This window comes from Propithecus coquereli, unplaced genomic scaffold, assembly GCF_000956105.1.
Source record: "Propithecus coquereli isolate 6110/MARCELLA unplaced genomic scaffold, Pcoq_1.0 Scaffold299, whole genome shotgun sequence".
NCBI classification, from domain to species: Eukaryota; Metazoa; Chordata; class Mammalia; order Primates; family Indriidae; genus Propithecus; species Propithecus coquereli.
This window is the reverse complement of record NW_012148607.1, coordinates 3,935,068-3,955,677: the sequence shown is the minus strand read 5'-3', so window position 1 is coordinate 3,955,677 and position 20,610 is coordinate 3,935,068. Positions and strand designations below refer to the sequence as shown.

The 20,610-nt window shown below is 54.5% G+C and overlaps 1 protein-coding gene across 2 annotated transcripts in view; it reads left to right on the top strand.

Moving 5' to 3' along the window:
- PTPRF (protein tyrosine phosphatase, receptor type, F) overlaps positions 1-20,610 on the top strand; it is an 84,351-nt gene that overhangs the window by 5,602 nt on the left and 58,139 nt on the right. For both annotated transcript variants that reach the window (XM_012648985.1, XM_012648984.1), the window contains exons 2-5: positions 1,107-1,187; positions 7,851-7,986; positions 16,234-16,379; positions 16,561-16,702. In XM_012648985.1, the coding sequence (XP_012504439.1) occupies positions 7,896-7,986; positions 16,234-16,379; positions 16,561-16,702 (379 nt within the window). In that variant the 5' untranslated portion in view covers positions 1,107-1,187; positions 7,851-7,895. The remainder of the gene's footprint in view (positions 1-1,106; positions 1,188-7,850; positions 7,987-16,233; positions 16,380-16,560; positions 16,703-20,610) is intronic.

Genomic DNA, 20,610 nt, shown 5'->3' with positions numbered 1-20,610 from the left:
AGCCGCCGCGAGGTGCAGCCTGGGTTGAGTGGGCAGCAGCGGAGCCCAGGAGCTGAGCTGTGGTGAGGTGGTGATGAGATGGTGTGGGCCTGTCCGGCCCCTACCCCCACCCAGGACAGTGCCCACGCTGGTTGGGGCTCAGTAATGGTTCTAGAAGGAAGGGGCTGGGCCCTGTCGCTGCATGTGTGCCAGTGGAGGAGGCATCCAGGGGCACACCTTCATTTAAAAAATTATAGAGAAGCAGAAAGTCAAAAATAAATATTACTTCTGAAGCCTCGGTGAAGACTGGCATGTATGCTGGGGTGTGTTCTTCCGGGCTGTGCTGTTTTCTTTCAATTCATTCATGCATTCTTCCACTCATTCACCATGTGTTGACTGAGCACCTACTACATGCCAGGCTCTCTGCTGGGCGCTGGGGATGCGGAGATGAGCTGGCAGGCACGGCCCATACTCTCACTGAGCTTACGGTAGTGACTCAGTCATTGTGTAAATACATAAATAAATAATCACATTTGTGGTCACTACTTCAAGGCAAGGTCCAGGCATGTAGTCTAGGACATCATGGAAGGCTTCCCTGAGAAAGTGCCATTGGATCTGAGCTCCAAGGGTTAACTGGCCAGAAGAACATAGGTACCCTGTTCCAGGTGGTGGCATACAGCATGAGCAAGGCTGGGAGACAGGAAGAAATTTGGCACATCTGAGGATCGGAAGAGGAAGTTCTTGTGACTGGCTGGTGGGGGGAGAGCACGGGCAGGTGGGCTGCAGAGGCAGGAAGGGCCGGCTCTGCTCAGCTGTAGGGTGGTGCTGAGGAGCTTAGACACAGCTTCTGCTGCTGACATCAGGAACTTGTCTGTGTTGCTCACAGCCGTGTACCTGGTAGAATGCCTGGCACATAGTAGATGCTCAGGGAGTATCAAATGAATGAGTGCAGGAGTGAAGCGAAAAGATGGGCATTTTTACTAAGTGAGGGTCATCCTGCATGAACAGTTCCATAACCTGCTTTTTTTTCCTGCATAAACAGCAAATTTTGAATGTCTTTTTGTGTCAGTACATATTCTGCTGTGATGAAATTCTTGATATTTTCTCATCCTTTCTTTTCTGTCCAGGAAGGAGCGGAGGCCCCAGTGCCCTGCCTTTGGTGCTGATTGTCCAGCAAGAGTGACTGGTGTGAGGAAGCAAAGACCCCGGTGAGTGTGCCCTAAGGTGTGACCAGGAGCAGGGGTGCAGAGGGGCCCTTGGGGCCAGGCTGAGCGGCTCGGATTTTGAGACAGGGCCAGCGGAGAGCCACGTAAGGGCTGTCTGCAGGGGTATGACATGATCTAGTGTGTGTGTGTGTGTGTGTGTGTGTGTGTGTGTGTGTGTGTAAGAGGCGATGGAGACCTGGACCAGGAAGGCGGTGATGGGCATGCACAGGAGGGGTCTGAGTGCCATGTAGAGAGGTGGAGGGGACAGGACATAATGCGGGATCGAATGTGGGGCATGAGGGAGGGGAGGTGTCAAGGACGGTGCCTGGGCTCTGGCTGGAGTGGATGGTGGAGGTGGGTGGGGAATGATACACAGCTTGTCAGCTGCCGTAGGTGAAAAAGGCTTCCGGGTGACAGCCTGGGTCTTACACCAGGATCTGTTGGCTCTCTGCCACCTTTCTGTAGAAAAGACTGTTTGCATCAACTATGCTAGGGAGAGTAGGGTAGCTGCAGGATCTGTGCACATCCTTCCTCATCTCTCTGAGGTCTACTTCTTTCTTTCTGTTAGAAGCACAGAGTAGGTGGGCTGGAGTTTCAGATGAAGAGATTGGAAAGTCAGTTTGGAGTCAGCATGATGGGCCTCGGATGTCAGACTAAAGACTCTAGATCTTTCCTGAGGGTGTTACAGTGGCATTGAAGGTTCTTAAGCAGAGACGCAGTGTCCATGCATTCATCTGTCCATTGCCCATCCATTCACTCCCTCGTGGAATGCTTTCTCAGTGCCTGCTGTGGGATAAAGCAGCACACAACATGCAGATTTGTATTTTTGTGAGCTAAAAGGCGGCATTGGCTTGTGTGAGGATGAGCTGGAAGGGAGTGACTGGATGGTGGCAGGAAGCCCCCCAAAGAGGCAGGAGGTGATGAGGTCTTGCCAGTGTGGCAGTGGTTGGGATGGAGGCAGGGCACATTCAAACTATGGATGAGTTGGGTGTGGGGTGAGGAGGGTTTGCTGGCTTGGGTGACAGGGTGGTAAGGGTGGTGCTGTCCCTGGGACTGGGGACCCTGGAGGAGGCGTGGGATTAGGGCAGATGAGTTCTGGTTGGGCCATCCTGAGCTGGGAGCTTGGTGGGCCTGTTCACCCTCTGTGTGCTCCTTGAAAGCGGAGCCTGTGGCTGTCCTCTTCATCACCCTGGCCGCTGAACAGTTCTGGACAGATGGCTAAGTGGAAAAGGCTATGGAAGACATGGGTCTGGCCTAAGCAGGGGAAGGAAATGTGCGTATCTTGGGTGTCCGCTGGGGGCCAGGCCCTACGTGTGATCAGATGGGCGTTGGGGTTATGTAGAGGGTGCAGCCGGAAGGGCTGTGTCACAGGTTGGAAAGGTCAGGTGGGGAGGGTGGGTGTAGGGATACCATGTGTCCCTTCACCTGTCCATCTGCAGATGACAGGTATGACGTACTTGGGAGCCCAGTCTCACCAGAAGTAGCTGAAAGTGAAGCCCAATGTCCGCTTTCTGATGGCAAATCTGGTGGGATAGAGATGGGGCGTGCTGTAGGGCCTGACTTTTGGAGGCAGGGTGGGGCTGATTTGCAGGGAGGGGAAGATGCTCTGAGATCTTGAGGCCCAAAAACCAGCTGGTACAAGAGTTAAGCCAGATTGGGCCCTCCCTGGGTGTAAGGCCCAGGTGTCCATGGGGGATTGGGTTCTGGGGCAGTGGCCAAATCAGGCCCTGCGCTGAATTGGCAGAGGATCTTGTCTATATCGGAGTTTCTCCACCTCAGCACTATTGGCATTTTGGACCAGGTAATCCTTTGTTGCAGGGGCTAACCTGTTATTGTAGGGTGTCTAGCAGCATGCCTGGTTTCTTCTCACTACATGCCAGTAACACTTGCTCTCCTTCCCCAGTCTTGACAATCAGAAATGTCTCTCTAGTCATTGCTTGATGTCCCACGGGGGTTAAAATCACCCTGAATTGAGAACCACTGGTCTGCATCACCTCTCGCTGCTTTTACTGTGCTATATAAACCTGGAAAGCTGGGGAGGGTCAGTCGAGGAAGATTTACAGTGATGGGCCACTTGAGCTGAGTTGTGAAGGGCGAGTGAGTAGCTGGGGGCAGGAGAAGGACATTTTTTCCAATAGAGAAAACAGCAAATGCAGAGGCCTGGAGGTAGTAAAGTTGGTGAGCATTAATCCAAGGGGACCCTACTGCCATGGAGGAAGGGGCCTGGAAGCTTAGGGGTTATAGCTGCAGGAAGGTGCCTCTGCTGGTCCCCTTTGATCTTCTACCCTCAGAGCTAGGCCTCTGCTGACCCTTTGCCATTGCCAGTCTCTGGGATGCTCCTCCTAATCTCCTGCTCCCCTCCCCAGGGAGTTGAAGAAGCTAAAGGGCTGCAAGGGGGAGGGGCTCAGTCCAGGTGGTGGGATTCCTGAAACTGGTCATGGGAGCGAGCGCTGTTCCTGGCTGTCCTCACAGATTCTGGCTAACAGCTAGAGGAGAGGGCAGCCCTCCCCTATCCTGCCAGCCTCTCCTTCCCTGGGGCAGGGGTCATGGCTGAGACTGATTTATTCCCGTCATAATCCAGCGGTTGGTTTGGTGAGAGTTGGAAACATGTTGGTTTTCCCTTCCCAAGTGTAACAAGGCCTGTTTCCGCCTCCGCGGCCGCTGCTGCAGTGCCACGCGGTAAACTGTCCAGGACATGACAAAAGGGCTCGGTTAGCTGCCTGCCGGTTAGAAGATGAACGGCTCCCAGCTCTCCCAGCATGGCAGGCACTCCCTGCTGGCCTCTTCCTTTGGCTATCCACTCTGTGGGGCCCTGGGTCCCCCTTCTACTGCTGATGTCCGTTTCTGGCCCCAGGGTCCTGGCCTGGGGAGGAGGGGGTGGGAGAGGCTGTAGGAACAGGTGGTATTTGGAGACTAATTAATATTTGTGAATAATAGCATGTGCCCAAGGGAAACAAATCAATCCGTGTTTGCATATTCATGACGAGGACCCAGGAATGATCCCAGCAGTTCTCCAGCTGGGGAACTCTCCCCCCAATCTCTCTGGCGTCACAGGATCCCTTGGGCCCCCACGGAGGCTGGCAGGAGTTGTTAGGGTGGGCTGCATGGAGGTAATACAGCCTCCGTGACATGCATTTTCCATGACGTTTGTATGCGAATCTGTGGCTTGGTGTAGTGCCTGCTTCCTCCTTTTCCCTCCAAGCAGTGATCGTCAGGCCCTTTGGTTTCACAAACCAGTACAATTTCCAAAAGTACTTGGGGGCCAGACATGGGGTTGAGAATTTTTTATTTTGCCAAGTGAGGACATTATAAAAAACAACTGCTATCTGCTATCCCCATCATTTCATACGTGAAAGGACATTTTAACACCAAGGACAAAATTTGAGAATAAAGGACAGTTCTTCCCAAGAAAGGGCAGTTGGCAGCTTTACACTGACGTAGCAAAGAAAAAGGATATATTAAAACTATTCTGAATGTGGAAAAATTGTGTCCAATTATATTCTATAATATCATATCGTATGTAATTGTGTTCCTGCCCAAGTGTGTCAGCCTGGCAGAACTGATGTCCACAGTGCAATTCAGAGGCGAGCTTGAGTGCCCCAGTGCTCCGGCCTTGTTTTTATCGCAGGCGTTGAAAGCCCAGGCTTACCCAGCTGCGCTAGTGGGGTGGATGCTCTGCTCTCAGCACTGTGGCATTGGAGTCACAGGGCTCTCGACCTTGCCACCCCGGCAAGGCTAGCAGCAGCCTTGCCTCCCGTTTCTCTCCCGCCTTCTCCCTACAGGTGACCCTGAGACTCTGGGGCTGAGTGCAGGGCCAAGGTCTAGACCCAAGGCCACGCCAGGGGACCCAGGGTTGCTCTGCTCTGACAAGGGAGGCCCTAGAGCTGGGAGTGGCCTGAACCGCCTGACACCAGGGGCAGGCTCTGTGCCCAGAGCTGGAGACAGCTTGCTTACGCCAGGAGCTGGTGAGGGAGAGGCCCTGGCTTGGATGGCTGTGTGGTTGCCAGAGTATTTCCCTGAGAATGTGTCATGTTTATGTGTGTCCCTTGTGTTTCCTCATCTCTCCCAGTATCTATGTCCCCGTGTCCATAGACCACAGGGAGAAGCTCTCTAGGGAGGGAATGTCTTTGTTTTCAACTTCTTTGCTTTTGTCTGTCCTACTTTGTAGATCTGAACAAAGTGTCCCGAGTACCCCAACCCAGATACACAGGGGCTCCCTGGAGTCCCCAGGTAGGGGTGGGCTTACTAGAGGCCCGTGTTCTCTAACACCCACAGCCAGAATCTCATCCAAGATTGTACCACATGGATGTCTGTTCTGGGAGTTATACTCCCATGATGGCTGTACTGGGGATCCATACCCCTTTAATGTCGGAACCAGGGACTGAACCCCCCTGCCACCCAGTGTCTGTAATGGAGTTACAGCCCTATAAGGTCCTTATCAGGCAGGTACACCCTCATGATGTCTGCACCCTCTGTGTACATCCACGTGATGTCTGGACCAGACGGCTACACCTCCATGATGTCTGCACCTGGGAGTTACACTGCTGTGATTACTGTACCAAGGCAGCTACAGGGGATTAAGCCTCCGTGATAATTGTACTGGGGAGTTATAGCCCATGATGACTGTGCTGTGCATTTGTACCTCCATAACGTCTGTTCTGTTTAGCTTCGTCTCTTTATTTTCACAGCAGGGAGTTATGCCCCATGTGATGCCTGTGCTGAGGGCTTATGTCCCTGTGACATCTGCACCAAAGGGGTTCATGGCTGGAATGCTTGTGCCTGGGAGTTAACCTCTGTGACTGTGGTATTGTTATGCTCCATGGTGCCTGTACTAGCCCACTCTACCCCTGTGCCTTGGTGCAACACACCATTGAGTTATAAACCCATGACATCTGTACCAGGGGCTACAGGATGCTCCTATCTGGGGACCATGATACTGGCTGGGCAGTTTACCACCCGATGTCTGCTGGGAAGCAGAATGCAGTTGTTGGCTACACTGCGGCACTGTAGCACTGTGAAGAGCAAGCCCAGACAAGGCCTTGGTGATGTGTGACCTCCTTCCCACCATAGCCATGCAGAGTGTCGTGGTGTCAGCCACCTGAGCTCTGTGCTGACGGAGCCTCCCCCAGCTTGGTGTAAATGGGGCTGGATGCCCACTTGCCCTTTCAGCTTTCTTGCTTTTGCTGCTTAGCTCCTGTCTCAGATTTTTGGTGTGGTCCTGGGAGAGGGGACATCTCCCACTCCTTTCCCTTTGTGTTCAGCCCCTGCCCCACTTTACAGTCCCACCTGCTGTAACACCTTTGCTCACCTACTGCCCTCTGCCCTCATGACCTTTGACTGTCCCAGTTGAGATGGGATTCAAATTTCAGGAAGGACTGGAGCCACCTTTGAGCCCTGTCCTTTCCTGTTCACCTCCCTGTCACCATGCAAATTCTCTTCCCATTGTGGGTCAGGAGAGACCTGGGTTTGATCACGCCTGCCGCATCAGAGTCCATAGGTGCCATTGTGGGGCCCCAAGGTGTGTTCACCATCACACACTCCCCCATTGTGCCCTGTGGTATTTTCAGAGCGTTAGTGAGGGACTAGACCTGTTTGAGCCCTCTGCCTAGAATGAGTTGTGAGCAGAGCTGGTGGGCACTGCTACACATCCCCTCAACTCCCAGGTAAGGGTGCTGGGCGGAGATCCTCGTGAGCTCACCGCTGGGGCTGGAGAGTGATAGCAGCATGTACCTTGTGGCCATGCTGGAGGCTTCACATGGGGGCCTGCAGAGTGGGGTGGCCACTTGAGGCTAGAAGCCTATGAGTAAAGGCCTAGAGGCACTCAGCCTTTCTGTTTCACACCCCACCCTCCCCACCCCGATCTGCTCTGGGCTTCTGGGGCCAAGGCGGAGGAGGTGTGGGAATCGAATCTTAGGGTCCAGCACCCCAATTTCTGGCCATGAGGGCCTCCTTGTGGTTTCTCTTTGGAGTGGGAAGGTGCCATGGAAGTTGGGTAGGACGAGGGTGGCCAGACGGAGCAGTTGTAGCTTGTCAGGAGCATGTCCTGGCGAGCCCCAACGGGTTGTGGCTTTGGCTGCAAGCCTCTGATACTTGGAACCTGTCTGCAGCAAACAAGTCTGTGTTCTGGGGCCTGTGCTCAGCGTGCATGTGGAGTCTGGCCTCCTGCCTCCTGCCTCCCTGCTGGGGAGAGGAGGGGTGGGTAGCAGGGTGCCCCGGGGACTCTGGAGTCCTTAGCCTGTATGGGTCTGCCTGGCTCCTCACCGCTCCCTGTCTCTCTTCAATCTCTGTCCCCACTTGTGTGTCTCTCTAACTTTGTCTCCCTGTCCCCTATGGGGATGAGTTGGCAGCTCAGGGTCTGGGATGGAACACCCCCGTACTTCCTCTAGTCTCAGCAGCTCCTTGTTCTCCCTACTCAAGCTTAGAGAATGGTCTGAAGGCCTCCTGCATGCTTCACCCTCCAGCATGACTGTTGGGTTATCCTGTGGGCACTGGGGAATCAATGAGGAGCCTGGGTGGTCACGGCACAGTCCAAGGTTGCGGGGGTGTCTGTTGAATGAGGTCCTGGGTGGTCAGTGAGGAGGAGTGGGGCCCCAGAGGCAGCATGGATGGATAATAGGGATACTGGTAGATACCAGCTAACTGGCTCTGCCCTTCTCTCCATTACAGGTTGATTGTCCTGGGCTGTGGCTGGCCGTGGAGCTATAGCCCTGGATGGCCCCTGAGCCAGCCCCAGGGAGGATGATGGTGCCCCTTGTACCTGCGCTCGTGATGCTTGGTTTGGTAGCAGGCGCCCATGGTGACAGTAAGTCTGACCCTCCAGGTGCAGATCTCCCAGGTTGAAAGGTGCCATTCTTCCTAGCAGGATTCTAGGAAGGGGACAGATCAGCTACTAGGAGGGACAGGATGTCCAGAAACTCCTTGACCTTCTGTCCTAGAGAGACCCCTCACTTGGAGAGCCAACCTCTGAAGAGTACCTGGTCCCCCTGCTTCTCAGGAGCACCCCTAGGCACCACAGGGTGGGGCATGTCTGAGCGTGACCGTGTTTTGTGGGGCTAGGGTGAGCCGTGTGCTGGATTCATGTGGTAACTGTGTGGTGTGCCCAGGTTTCTGCTGCGTCCACTGTTGCAGATCTGTTCCCAAGGCTCAGAGTGAGCCAAGGCGGGGGTCAGCATGGGAATGGAGAATATGTGTGGATGTGTGAATGGGATGCCAGTTGTGTCTACACATGCAGGGAGGGCTCAGAATGAAAAGCCATCCACAGTGCTTCCCCTGGGCTGGGCCCGCAGGATCCCTGTGTGGGGACGCTGAGCCCCGCTTCCCCTCTCACCAAGGACTTTCTAGGCAAAGGAGCATCCCCTCCTCCCAGCCCCTGAGCCCTGGAAATTGGGGGAAGATTATGCTTGGCCAGCAGGAAGCTGAGCTCCAACATCCCTCTGTGTGTGTTGGAAGGGGGTGGAATTGTCCCCTACCCAGATCCAACTCTGAACTTTGGTCCCTTTCCTGCTGCCCTTCCCCCTGCCTGGCACTACAAGACTGGCCGCAGTCCGCCCCGTCACCATGGTTACCACTGCTTGGTTACTGGTGGGAGGCGGGGCACAGGGCAGATTTAGCCAATCTGCAGGCTGAGGGGGAGGGGCGAGGTCGGAGCCAAGGTCCCTGGGGGAAGGGGCCGTTCCCAGCCTGTCTGTAGCCTAGGGGTGGTCAGGGCCAACCCATGGCCAACCCATGAGCCTAGGGGTCAGCAGGCCATAGGACCCCCCATCCCCGCTCCAAGTCTCTGGGCACAGATCTCCCCCTTGCCCCAACAGAGCTCTTTCTCCTAATGGCTCATTAATTATTCAGGAACCAGTCCTGGAGCGGGGTGGGACTGGCTTGGCCCTGCCCTTTGTCCTTGGAGGCTGGGCCCTGGGTGGAGCTAGAAAAGAAATCGGAAGGAGTAGGCATTCCCAGGGGGTGGGGCTGAGGGAGAATGGGAGCGGTAGGTGCCCAGGAGAGGGCTGGGCAGACAGGGGCAGGGCAGTTGGTCCAGACAGGAAGAAGTCAGGGAGGGAATTATGGGGGGGGCGGTGGGTGGATTTCTAGGACTGGCTGGGCCCGCGGGGAGGCGGGGAGAGCGGGGAGAGCCTGAGCCTGCAGGGGCAGGTTGGAGTAGCAGGCCCGTCATGTGTGACTCCCATGTTGGCGGGAAGGTGAAGGCTTATCCAGGTGTGGTCAGCAGCTCTTGGGCATTAAAGTACTATCCTTGCTCCCCTACCCCACCCTGGATACCCTCCAGGCCTTCAGACAGGAGCTCAAGGGCCGAAGAAGGACAGCCCAGCTGGGCTTCAGGAGATAATACATCCTGGAAGAAGAGCTGCCTTCCCCCTCCTGCCTCAGCCCCAACATGCCCCAGCTTGTGCCCCTCACTCCCATCCCCGCAACCTGCTGTCTTGGTGTTCTCTCCCTGGTGAAAGGCATTTACCACCCACCTGGTCACCCAAGTCGGAAACCTGGGCCTCCTCCCAGCCTCCTCTCTCTCTTATCCCACATCTAATCCATCACCAAGTTCTGTTGTTTCTACCTTCCAAGTATCTTTGGAATGCATCCACTTCTCTCTCTGCCGCCCTCATCCATGCCACCCTCAGCTCTTGCTCGGGCTTTTACGTGCAGCAGTCTCCTGATGGTTTCCCTGCCTCTAGTCTTTTTCTCATAATCCATTCTTCCTAATCTGTTCTCCATTCCAAAGTAAGAGTCATGTTGCAAAATGAAAACATCATGTCACTACTCACTTTAAAATCTTTCATTCCCCTCCCCTGCTGCCTCCAGGGTCAAGTCTGAGGGTCTTAGCCCTTCCCCAGGCCCTGCATTATCAAGACTGCCAACCTCTTCCCTCACTACCCCCACAGCCCCACTGTGCTGACTTCTCTCAGTTGCTCCCACGCTCTGTGTCCAGGCCTCTGCTCTTTCTGTTTCCTCTGCTTGGAACACACTTCCTCATGCCCTTCCCCTGGCCAGCTCCTGCTCACCTGGAGACATCACTTTCTCCAGGAGCCTGGCTCACAGGGTTAGGGTTGGGGTTATGCTAATCTCATGTGCACAGTGGTGGCTGTCTGCTTCAGATGTGTGTGTCCCATTGGATTGTGAGTCCTGGAGGTTCAGGTCGTGGTCCAGCGCAGGGCCTGGAGTGTGGGGGGGTGAGTGAGTAGAGGGATGGAGGTAGCCTGGATCCCCAGTGGGAATTGGCAGGGGCAAGGTAGGACAGTTTTTAGAGCAGAGTCCAGGAACCTCCACACTGGTTCCTTAGGGACCTGAGCCCCAAGACCATGGTCTTGAAGGTAGGAACCTTTCAGCTGAAGAAGCTGAAATCCTGACATAGTCAGGTAGGGGTTTAGGTGGCTTGGGCAGGAGCCTGACCTGGAGGCCATGGTGACCTAGCCCCAGGAGTCAGGGTCTGTCTTAAACTGCACACACTTTTGGATCTGTACCCCCATCGTGTTGGGCTGAGCTTGGAGACTTCTAGCCCGGGGCAAGTGGCCAGACCTGGACAGGGCTGCTGCAGGAGGTAGGACAGGTGCCCCAGAGAATTGAAGACCAGAGCAGTGAAGCGCGGAGCGGACAAATGTGTTTCTGTAGGCCTCTTAACGAGACAAATGAATGGGGGCCCCGGCCCCTGCGGGGAGTGGAGGGATGGAGGGTGGAGAAGCAGCTGCCAGGAGTTAGCCTAGAGGCCCCAGCGTCCATTCCCAGTGGAGACCTGGGCACACACGTGGGCTGGATCCCACTCGGCGCAGCTCCCCCAGCCAGCAGCTTTGTGGCTTCTCAGGAGGGGAGGCTGTGGGGCCAGAGGTGTCCAGAGCCAGAGCAGAGGTTTCTGCTGATCTCATGTGCATGTCATTGCTAGGGTAGGAAGCATCCACGCAGGCCTGCCTTTGGCCAGAACCGCAGTGTGGGGGCACAGGCTTGTGAGCAGACAGTTATAAGAGGTGCTGGTTGGGGGTGGCGCTGGCGCAGAGACAGTGACTGAAGTATCTTGGGAGGGGAGTTGGGAGGCTTCCTGGAAGAGGGGAGCCCTGAAGGATGAGTGGGCATTTGTTCCTGGGAGGTATTGACTAATGAGGTGAGATTAGGGAGAAGAGGCAAGAGCCTGCCAGGGCTTCTCCATGGAGCTTGTGGGAGAGAGAATGAGAACCCCAGACAGCATGCGACAGAGGCAGGGACCCAGAACCAGGTGGGTGTGGGGCTCTGGTTATGGCCCAGGTACCTGGAATTATAGGAGCCCAGAGAAGGATGCCTGATGGCTTGAGGGGTGGGTGGTGGGTGGGAGCTGTAGATATAGGTGGGCAGGGGCCTGGGGAGCTGAGGGTGTGTCTATATGCCGTTTCCCCTCCCCCCAGATCCTGTGGAGCTGGACCATGGCAGGGTGCTGCATACAGGTTCTGCGTGCCCTCCCCCTCCTTCCTATGGGTGGCCCTTCTAGACTCTGCTCCATGTGGAACTTCTGGCAGGGTCAGGTTGCTTTCTCTCTCTGGGCCTGTTTTCCTGTTGTACAATAGGAAAGGTTAACTGGGGTCACATGGACAGGCACCTGGAACCTAATGACCTAGGGCTCTCGGTGTCTTCCTGGGAACCAGGGTTGTCTCTGAGCGGGCGCCCCTCCAGGGGGGTACCAGGAGCAGTCAGAGGAGCTCATTAATGAGTCCCCAGCTCATTAGGCTGTTGAGGGGCTGGGAAATCTGCCTCTCTGAGAGCTCCCTCCCCGCCCTCGCTGCTGTGTGTCTGCTCTCTGCTTCCGTGTTCTCTTTGTGTACATGTGTATATGCACTCCACAGGGAAGGCACAAAATAGCAGCCAGTCTCCCCATGGAGGAGGTTTGGAGGTGGCCCAGTTTGACTGTCTCTGGGGCTGGATCCCTGCAACCTCCCCGGGAGATGTGCATCCTCCTCCCCCAGCCAGTTCCACTTACTTCCTTTCTTAGGCCACTTCTTCCCACCTTGCTTGTCAGCAGCCCAGAATGTCCAAGGGCATACCACTGGGAGCTGCTACTCAAAGGGCTGCGCAGCCATGACCACTGTGTGCTTGTGGGGAGGGACTCACTCTGGTGGAGTGTCAGGCCAGGCAGCAGCAGGTAACTGTGTCAGAAAGCCCCTCCTGGTGTGCTCAGATGGCACCCTGTTGACACCATCTCAAAAATTCTGTTCAGACCTTCAGTGAACACTGGCCGTGGGTCAGGCGCTGGGCAGAGTAATGAAAGTAGCCTGGTTTTGCCCACCTGCCTGGGGACCAGTCAACATGGGATGGGAAGCCCAAGGGCTATGGGACACACAGTAGGCTCCTATAGCAGCATGGGGGTGGGACACCTGAGGGGCAGGGCATGCCCAAAGGCAAGGAGGTGCCCACGGGCCTGGCCTGTCAGGGCAGGCCTGGGTGGTGGGTAGAAAGTCCATGAGGCTCCCAGCTGTGTCCTCAGCACAGTGCTACGCCCTTAGTAGGTGCTCAAAAAATACTTGCTGAAAGAATGAAGAAAGGTGAGCCTGGAGAGGTTAGCAGGACACGTCAGGACAGTTTGAGTTAAGGAGAGATGTGGTTAGATTTGTGCTCCCCAAAGATCGTCTGGTGTTGTGTGTCCTAGGGGTGGGGTGGGGGTGGATTTGGGAAGCTCAGGGCAAGGCCTGGTTGAGGGGAGGGGCCCTGGGCTGCCCTGGGCCAGCCTCCCTGAGTCTGGCAGGTGGGTGGGCCCAGCAGGGTACTGGCTCCTCTCCAGCCTCCAAGGGAAGGGAGTAAGTAGTTCTGCCTCCTCAACAGCCCCAGGCCTTGGGCACAGTCCAGCCTCCATGCAGCACCCAGGCCTTTCCCTTCTAGGCCAATGTGTGACCCTACCTGGCTGTCCTGGCCAGCTCCTGGCTTCTTTGTTTGGTGCTGAGGCCCCGCCCCCAGGCACACTTGCTGCCATTCCAGTCCAGCAGGTTCCAGCCTCCAGTTTCTGCTGCAGATACGTTGAGGCAGGAGCTGGAGGGGGACTTTCTAAAAGGGTTTCTCTCCCTTGGTGTGTGGGGGGTGGCAGTCTTCTCCTCAGGCCTTCCTTCTTCAGTTCAGGCCTTTCATTCCGCACCCCCGTGTGCCAGGAAGTGGATCAGACACTGGGACAGGGCGGAAACAAGACAGCCATGGCTTCTGCTCTGCCCGGGGTTATATTCTAGGCAGGGGAGAAGCTATTAAACATTGACCAAAAATGTACAAAAAGTAATAACCTCATATGTGTACGTAATAAACCATGAGCAAAAGTTACAACCTCCCACTCTTACCTAATACTGTGAGGTGGGAGGAGTTACCAGGGAGCAGAAAACCAGGAGCTGAGCTAATGGGGGTATGCAGGGGGATCAGGAAAGCCTTTCTGAGGAGATTATGTTTAAATTGAGATCAGAAAGGCGAGTGGGAGTTCGTGAGTAAAGAGGTAATGATGGAGGTTCTGGGCAGAAGGAACAGCTTATGCAAAGGCCCTGAGGCTGCAGGAAACATTGCTTCTTCAGGGGACCTCAAGGAGAGTGGCTGGGTCAGACCTGGTGGAGCTTTGTCAGCCATGATAGGAGTTTACATCTTGTTTGTGAGAGTGGTAAGAAGCCTTTGGAGGGTTTTGAACCGGGGGAGGTGGTCAGTTTGCTCTGGATGCTCAGTGGAGAGTAGACTGGAGGCAGGGACCCCCGCTTGTGACGCCAGTGGGTGTCCAGTCACGGGAAGATGGTGTCTGGACTGAGGTGTTGCAGTGCAGATGGTGAGCTGGGAGCTGCTGTCTGGAGGGCCTCGGATATGGCGAGGGGTGCACAGTGTGGGAGGGTGGCAGGCAGGAGACACTCCCTGTGGAGCCTGGGTGGGAGAGTCCCATCTGAGAGGGCCTGTCTGAAAGGAGCAATAAACAGAGACAGGCTCTGCAGGCACCTGCAGACTGAAAGTGTCTGAGCCTCCTTCAGAGGGCAGTTGGGGGAAGGGCAAGGCAAACTGGAGGGTTCTGGAACCTTTCTGTTGTCCCTAGGTCATTCTGGCCCCCACTGGACTTGTATGTGTTTCCCTACCAAAGCTCCCCCTCTGCCCAGCCTGCCCTGGGCACTCCAAGAGTGTAGTTGCAGGTCCCAAGTCCCCACCCTGGGGAGGCTGTAGGTAGCCCATGGTGAGCTTAGGATTTAGAAGGAGAAGGCTGGGTCAAATCCTGGCTCCACCCCACATCACTCTGACTTGTCAGTCATCCCACTCTCTGAGCCTTGATTTCCCAGTCTCTAAAATGGAGATGATGATACTACCAACCTCGTGGGATTATTGTGAGGCCGACAATGAGAGGGATGGCTGCCCTCCTAGAAGGCCCACCTGTGTAGAACAGTTTACAGATACCACGTTCTGTCTGCACAGGCCCTTATGTCACTAGCAATATTTTGCAGATGATAAAACAGAGGTTTAGAGACGGTGAGTGACTTGCTTAATAATTACACAAAACCTCCAGAGCCCACTGGGCCCGGGGCTGCTCCGTACATTCCCTCCCTGCTCTCAGTACCTGCACCTGTCACTTGCCACCCTGGTCCCCTGGTCCCTCTCCTCCTCAGGGACTCTGCCCCATCTGCCACCCCTTCTCTCTCCACTGTATCGGCACCTCACCCTCTTTGCTGGCTCTTCCCCATCAGTATTTAAACATTGCCTTTCATATCTATCTTTTAAGAAGAAAGGAAACAGAAATTCACAAACCTCCCTCCAGCCCTCACACTCTCCAGGTGCCGTCTGTTCTTCCCAGTCACAGCCAGTCTTCCTTACATGGTCACCTGTACTCTTCCTCTCCACCCTCTCTTTGGTCTGCCTTTGGCTCCCACCGCTCCACTCACCCTGCTCTTGACAAGGCCCTCAGCAATCCCATGTGAACGGTTTTGTTCCAGGTGTTTTGGAGTCAAACAGGCCTGAATTCAAGTCCCAGATGGGTCACTCACTGGCTGTGTGACCTTGGGCAAGTGACTTGACCTTTCTGAGCCTGTAAACTGAGGATAATAACAACGAAGGACACGAATGAGATAAAGTGCCTGGTGCCAAGTGGGTGCTTGGGGAAGGACTCGTCATTGCACCCGTTTCTGTGCCAGGGACCAGGCTGGGCCTGGGCTCATGGGCACTGCACAGGTGGTCTAAAAGGTCATTTCTCACAGTATTAGCCCTTCCTGGAGCTGTTCATTGAGTTGAGTAATAGGAAATGGATCTGCTGTCAGGATTAATGAAGTGTTGCTACATCTAAACGAGCTGTTGGTTTCTCTGGTCTTGTGACCCTGGGTGGTGGGATTCATAGGGATAGGTGCTGTGGCTTGGGCCTGGCATGTGACCAAGGTGACGTACAGTGTCTGAGCGCCCTCCTTCCTTTCCCTCCTCCTGCCTCCCTGTGGACTCTTGGGGAGACTGTCAGAAGGCAATAACCAAGTCAGTGGGGGCAGGGGTGGGGAGGGCCAGATTTACAGGAAAGCATTCACCTGGGAAGACGTCCAGAGATACTTAGGAGCTGGAATGTAGGCCTTTGGGACTGCTGGTATGTGGGGGCTGGGGAGAGGAGGAGTCATGGTTCCTGGCTGGAGCCATGGGGTGGATGGAGGTGCCATCACCAAGGTGGAGAGTGGTGGGGGAGGACAAGTCTCAGGGAGATGCTGGGGCTCTTCTTGGCAGCTCTCCAGCATGCCTTCGTCCCAGAGCTTGAAATTGATTGGGGGTGGGAGACAAAAGTGTAGCAGTTAAAGTCTGAACTACAGACTCAGAACTCCTGGGCTGGATCTCAGCTCTGCCACTTACCAGTTGTGTCGTGTTGGACAAATCCTTTAACCTCTGTGTGCCTCTACAGAGGTAGTTATAGCACCCATCTCATACACTTAAAAGAGTTAATAAGTATTAAGCTCTTTGAACGGTGCCTGGCACATATTAAGCACTATATAAGCGTCAGGTGTCATTATTTTCTCTGTAGGTCTTTCTACTCCTACCTGCCCCCATGACTGCCGCCTATAGTGCTAGCTGTGCCTGTAGTGACCATGCCATGATGACTTGGTGTCTCCATCTCTTCCAGGCAAACCTGCCTTCATTAAGGTCCCTGAGGACCAGACTGGGTTGTCGGGAGGGGTAGCCTCCTTCGTGTGCCAAGCCACAGGAGAACCCAAGCCGCGCATCACATGGATGAAGAAGGGGAAAAAAGTCAGCTCCCAGCGCTTTGAGGTGAGTCCTCGGGTGGGCAGGGGTAGGCAGGGCTCAGGGTCTGCCTACTCTGGCGTCTAGTCCTCCAGCCTCTCCTCTCAGTCTCCCTCCCTGTGGGCCTTTTGGATGTCGGAGGACAGCTGACCCTGAGCAGGCCCCCGTGTCCTGAGCAGGCTGTGACCACATGTCTGTCCTCTGACAGGTAATTGAGTTTGATGACGGGGCAGGCTCAGTGCTTCGGATCCAGCCATTGCGGGTACAGCGAGATGAAGCCATCTATGAGTGCACAGCCACCAACAGCCTGGGCGAGATCAACACTAGTGCCAAGCTCTCAGTGCTTGAAGGTACGTGCCAGGGAGACACCATGGCATGGTGGGCTGGTAGACTGAACTGTGGGGAGAGTCAGCCAGCCCTGGCCTTGCCCTGGGCCTGTGTGCATTTGGCAGAAAGGAAGACTGGCTATCTTGGGGTCAGTGAATGTTCAGTGGTAGACAGGCATGTCCTTGGTTTTGGCCTGAATCGTTTGGCTTATGCTGAGGCCAGCTATATGCACGGAGGATTTGTATTCTCCAGCCGAGCTGGGTCATTGCTTCGGTGGTGTCTGGGGTCTGACTTGAGGTGCGGAGCTGCAGCTGTGTATCCTATGGGTTATATGGTTGTGGCAGTCGATCTAATTTTCACCTGGAGCCTGGCTGTAGGAGTCAGGTGTGTTCCTTGTTGCCCCTGTGAGCAAGGGCCCAGGCTCCGGGCTGGGGCTCTGTATGTGTATTTTAGTGTTTTTTTTCACTTGGTGGCATCTCTGTTGATTCAAAAACACTACCTGGACTGCCTTGAAGTCCCAAGAATCATGTGACCTGGGTGCCACCCTCAAGATGCTCATCTCCAGTAGGTCCTGAAGGGGCAGCCAAGGAGGGAGCTGCATGTGAGCCAGGCCTTGAGAACAAGTGGGAGTCCCTGGGGGATGGGGCAGCAGTTGGCTGTTAGGCATGTGCCCAGCCTGGAGGCAAGAGAGAATGAAGCTTTCAGAGAAAGCTGAGTAGTTCAGTTTGGGTTTTTGGTGGGGGCAGGAGCTGAAGGGCAGAGGAAGAAGGCATGGCAAGCAATTCAGCATGAGTCTGGAGAGGCTGGAGGGCAGATCACATGGGATCAGGCTGAGAAATGAGCACTTCCTGGGGCCATAGGAAGCCACAAACAGGTTAGGGAGTGACATGATCAGACCCCAGCCACTATGGAGTCATCAGTCTGAATGTGTCTGTATTTTCAAAATAGAGCATTGATTGCTGCTTTCTTTTTTTAAATGCAATACTAATACCTGTTCACTGTTGGAAAACTGAAAAGTATAGAATAGCACAAAGGAAAAAATTAAAATGGCTCATTTTCTTACCTCTACTATTGATATTTGGTTATTTCCTTGTGGCCCATTTTCTATGCATGCATAATGGGTTATATGTGTGTGTATAACAGAAACGGGATCACACACTACTCAATGATTTGTAGACTGCTTTTTTTAAAAAAAAACATTGTGAACATCTTTCTTGCCATGCCGTTAAATATTCTTCTGCATCATTATTCTTAATGGCTATAAGTAAGTTGTCACAATGGCTAATTTACTCAGCCATTCCCTTATTGTTGGACACATACGTTGTTCCCAGTTTTTTGCTTTTATAAACAAGGTGCCATACATATCCTTTCAGATAGATGTGTTCACCTTCCTGATTATTTCTTTAATCTAGATTCTTGGAAGTGGAATTGCTGGGTCAAAGGGCACATGCATTTTTAAGCTTTTCAGTATTTCCAGAAAATTGTCTCAGTTTATACTCCCACCAAACAGGGCATAAGAGGGCCTTTTCTCTGCACATCTTCACCAGCAGTGGGAATTATCATTAAAAAATGTCTTTGCCAAGTTAATAGGCAAAAAATGGCATTTCAATTTAATTTGCATTTCTTTGATTACAAGAACAGTTGAACATCTTTTCACATTGGCCATTTTTATGCTGTGGCTTTATGTGTTCACACAAGAATCACACATTCAGTAACTCTTTTGCATCTGTGTGTCTCATGTGAGTTTGTGGGCTCTACAGCTTTAGAGGGGCCATGGAGGACAGTGGTTAAGAGCAAGGACTCTGGACCATTCACTCACCGTGTGACCTTGGGCCAGTAACTTATGCCTCTGAGCCTCATTTGCTCCATCTGTAAACAGAAATGTAATATCTACTGCCCAAGCTGGTTTGGAGCATTAAATACAGTGTGGTTAAGCACTTCCCAGGATTCCAGTGTGAGCGGTAGCTGCTATTGGGCTAGAAGCTACACATTCTGAGACTTAGACATGTGAGCTGAAGGTAGTCTGCTTCCACACTGCCTAACACCATCCAGGTGTGCAGCCCTCACCATCCACTCCCACGGGGGGACTTGCCTGTGGGACAGGGTCCAGAGCACAGGCCCTGGGCCAGGAGCACTGATGGCTGAGTGTCCTCAGGCTCCTCCCTGCCACTCCTGACCTCAGTTTCCCCACTTGTGGCCTGGGGGTAAGTATTTCAGCACTGCCCTCCCTGCTGTTGGCATCTGCCCCAGCAGGGAGCCATCTGCCCTGCCCTGGCATTTGGGAGGTGGCTGAAGAGCCACATGTCCCAGAGGGCATCTTCTCAGGCTCTGAGATTGGGAAACAGGGCCTCTTTGTTAATGTTGGAAAAGAAGTTCCCCCAGATCCCCCTAGGCCCCAGGTCCTGTGTCTCGGGAGTTCTCCTGCCTCTACCACTGTCCTGGTCAGCTTTATCTTTTAAAGCAGCAGTCCCCAACCTTTTTGGCATCAGGGACCAGTTTCATGGAAGACAATTTTTCCACAGACTGGGGATGGGGGCGGTGGGTGTTTTGAAGGGGTGTGTGTGGTACAGAGGTTAGACAGTGATGTGAGGCCTGTTTCCTAACAGGCCAGACTGGTACCAGGCCATGGCCTGGGGGTTGGGGACCACAGTTTTAAAGGACTGAAGTAGTCTTTCAGGGCCTAGGTGAGGAGGACTCACTCAGACTTGCATTCGGAGGGGCCTTCCTGGACAATGGTTTCTGTGTCAGGGGTCAGCAGTGTATATTTGTGCTTCTGGGGTGCGGGAGGTGTCTGATGAGGCTGGGGAGAGTGTGGGGCAGGTCCCTGGCCTATCCCTGTTCCCTTGGAGGGCGTGGAGCTGTGGGCCCCTCCCGCTCCTGAAACACAGCACCAGGAAGACAAAAATGCTGACTTATCCTTGGTTTGTGTAACCTTGACCAGCACTGGGCTTGACAGAAAGGAGTTCCTGGGCGTGGCCGGAGGAAAGCAGTCAAACTGTGACCACCCTTACCCGCCCTGCCCTTCCTAGGAGGGCCAGGAAACCTAGGATGTGTGCAGGAACTGGGCGAAAGGATGGCTTGACTGGAGCTCTGGGGTGGGGTGGGTAGCGGGGAGCCAGGGCCATTCTTGGGAGGCCACCACAGGGTCCGAGGAGGAGTAGGGAGAGGATGAAGTCCATTGGGGGCTGGGGAATAAAAGTTGGACCCCTTATCCACGTCACACATGCGCGCATACACACACACACACACACACACACACGTGCTTACCTGGGTACCCATGTCACATGTGCACACACAAATGTGCTTACCTGAGCTGGGCTCTTCAGTGAGTGGCTGAGGGCTTCTTGGGGTGACCTGGCTCAAGTGAGGGATCTGTGCACCCCTAAAAAGGAGCTCAGGCCTGCAAGTCTGTCTGTTCTGTGCCCTCTGCCCCTGCCTCATTCCACACAAGGCCCAGCTTCCTTCACACTCTGCTCCCTGCTCCTGGGCACCCCCACCACAGCCTCTGGGAGCACCCTGAAGCCACTTCTGCCTCATGCCCTTTGCACCCTGCTTCCAGAGCAGGAGCAAGACTACTGTTCCTAGTGTGGCTCAGGCCACACTGCCCCCGTGGGGGTGGGTACAAGGTGGGGGTGCCCTGCACAAGCCGGCTGGGGTGAGCCTGTCCTGGCTGTGATGAGCCAAGCCCCACCGCCCAGCATCCCTGTCTGAGTGGTAATTGAAGCCATTAGCGCACCAGCCTCTCCCTCCCAGGGTAATGGCAGGAAAAGCTCTTCTCGCTCTGCACTCTTGAGGCGGCGGCTGAATCACTCCCCCTCCAACCCGCCCGCCGCCACTGAGACAGGGAATCTGACATTTTCCCTCACGGGGGAGGGGGAGCCTTGGGGGAGGGGAGGCAGGCCTTGATTCTCAGCCGTTCTCTCCAGGAGAA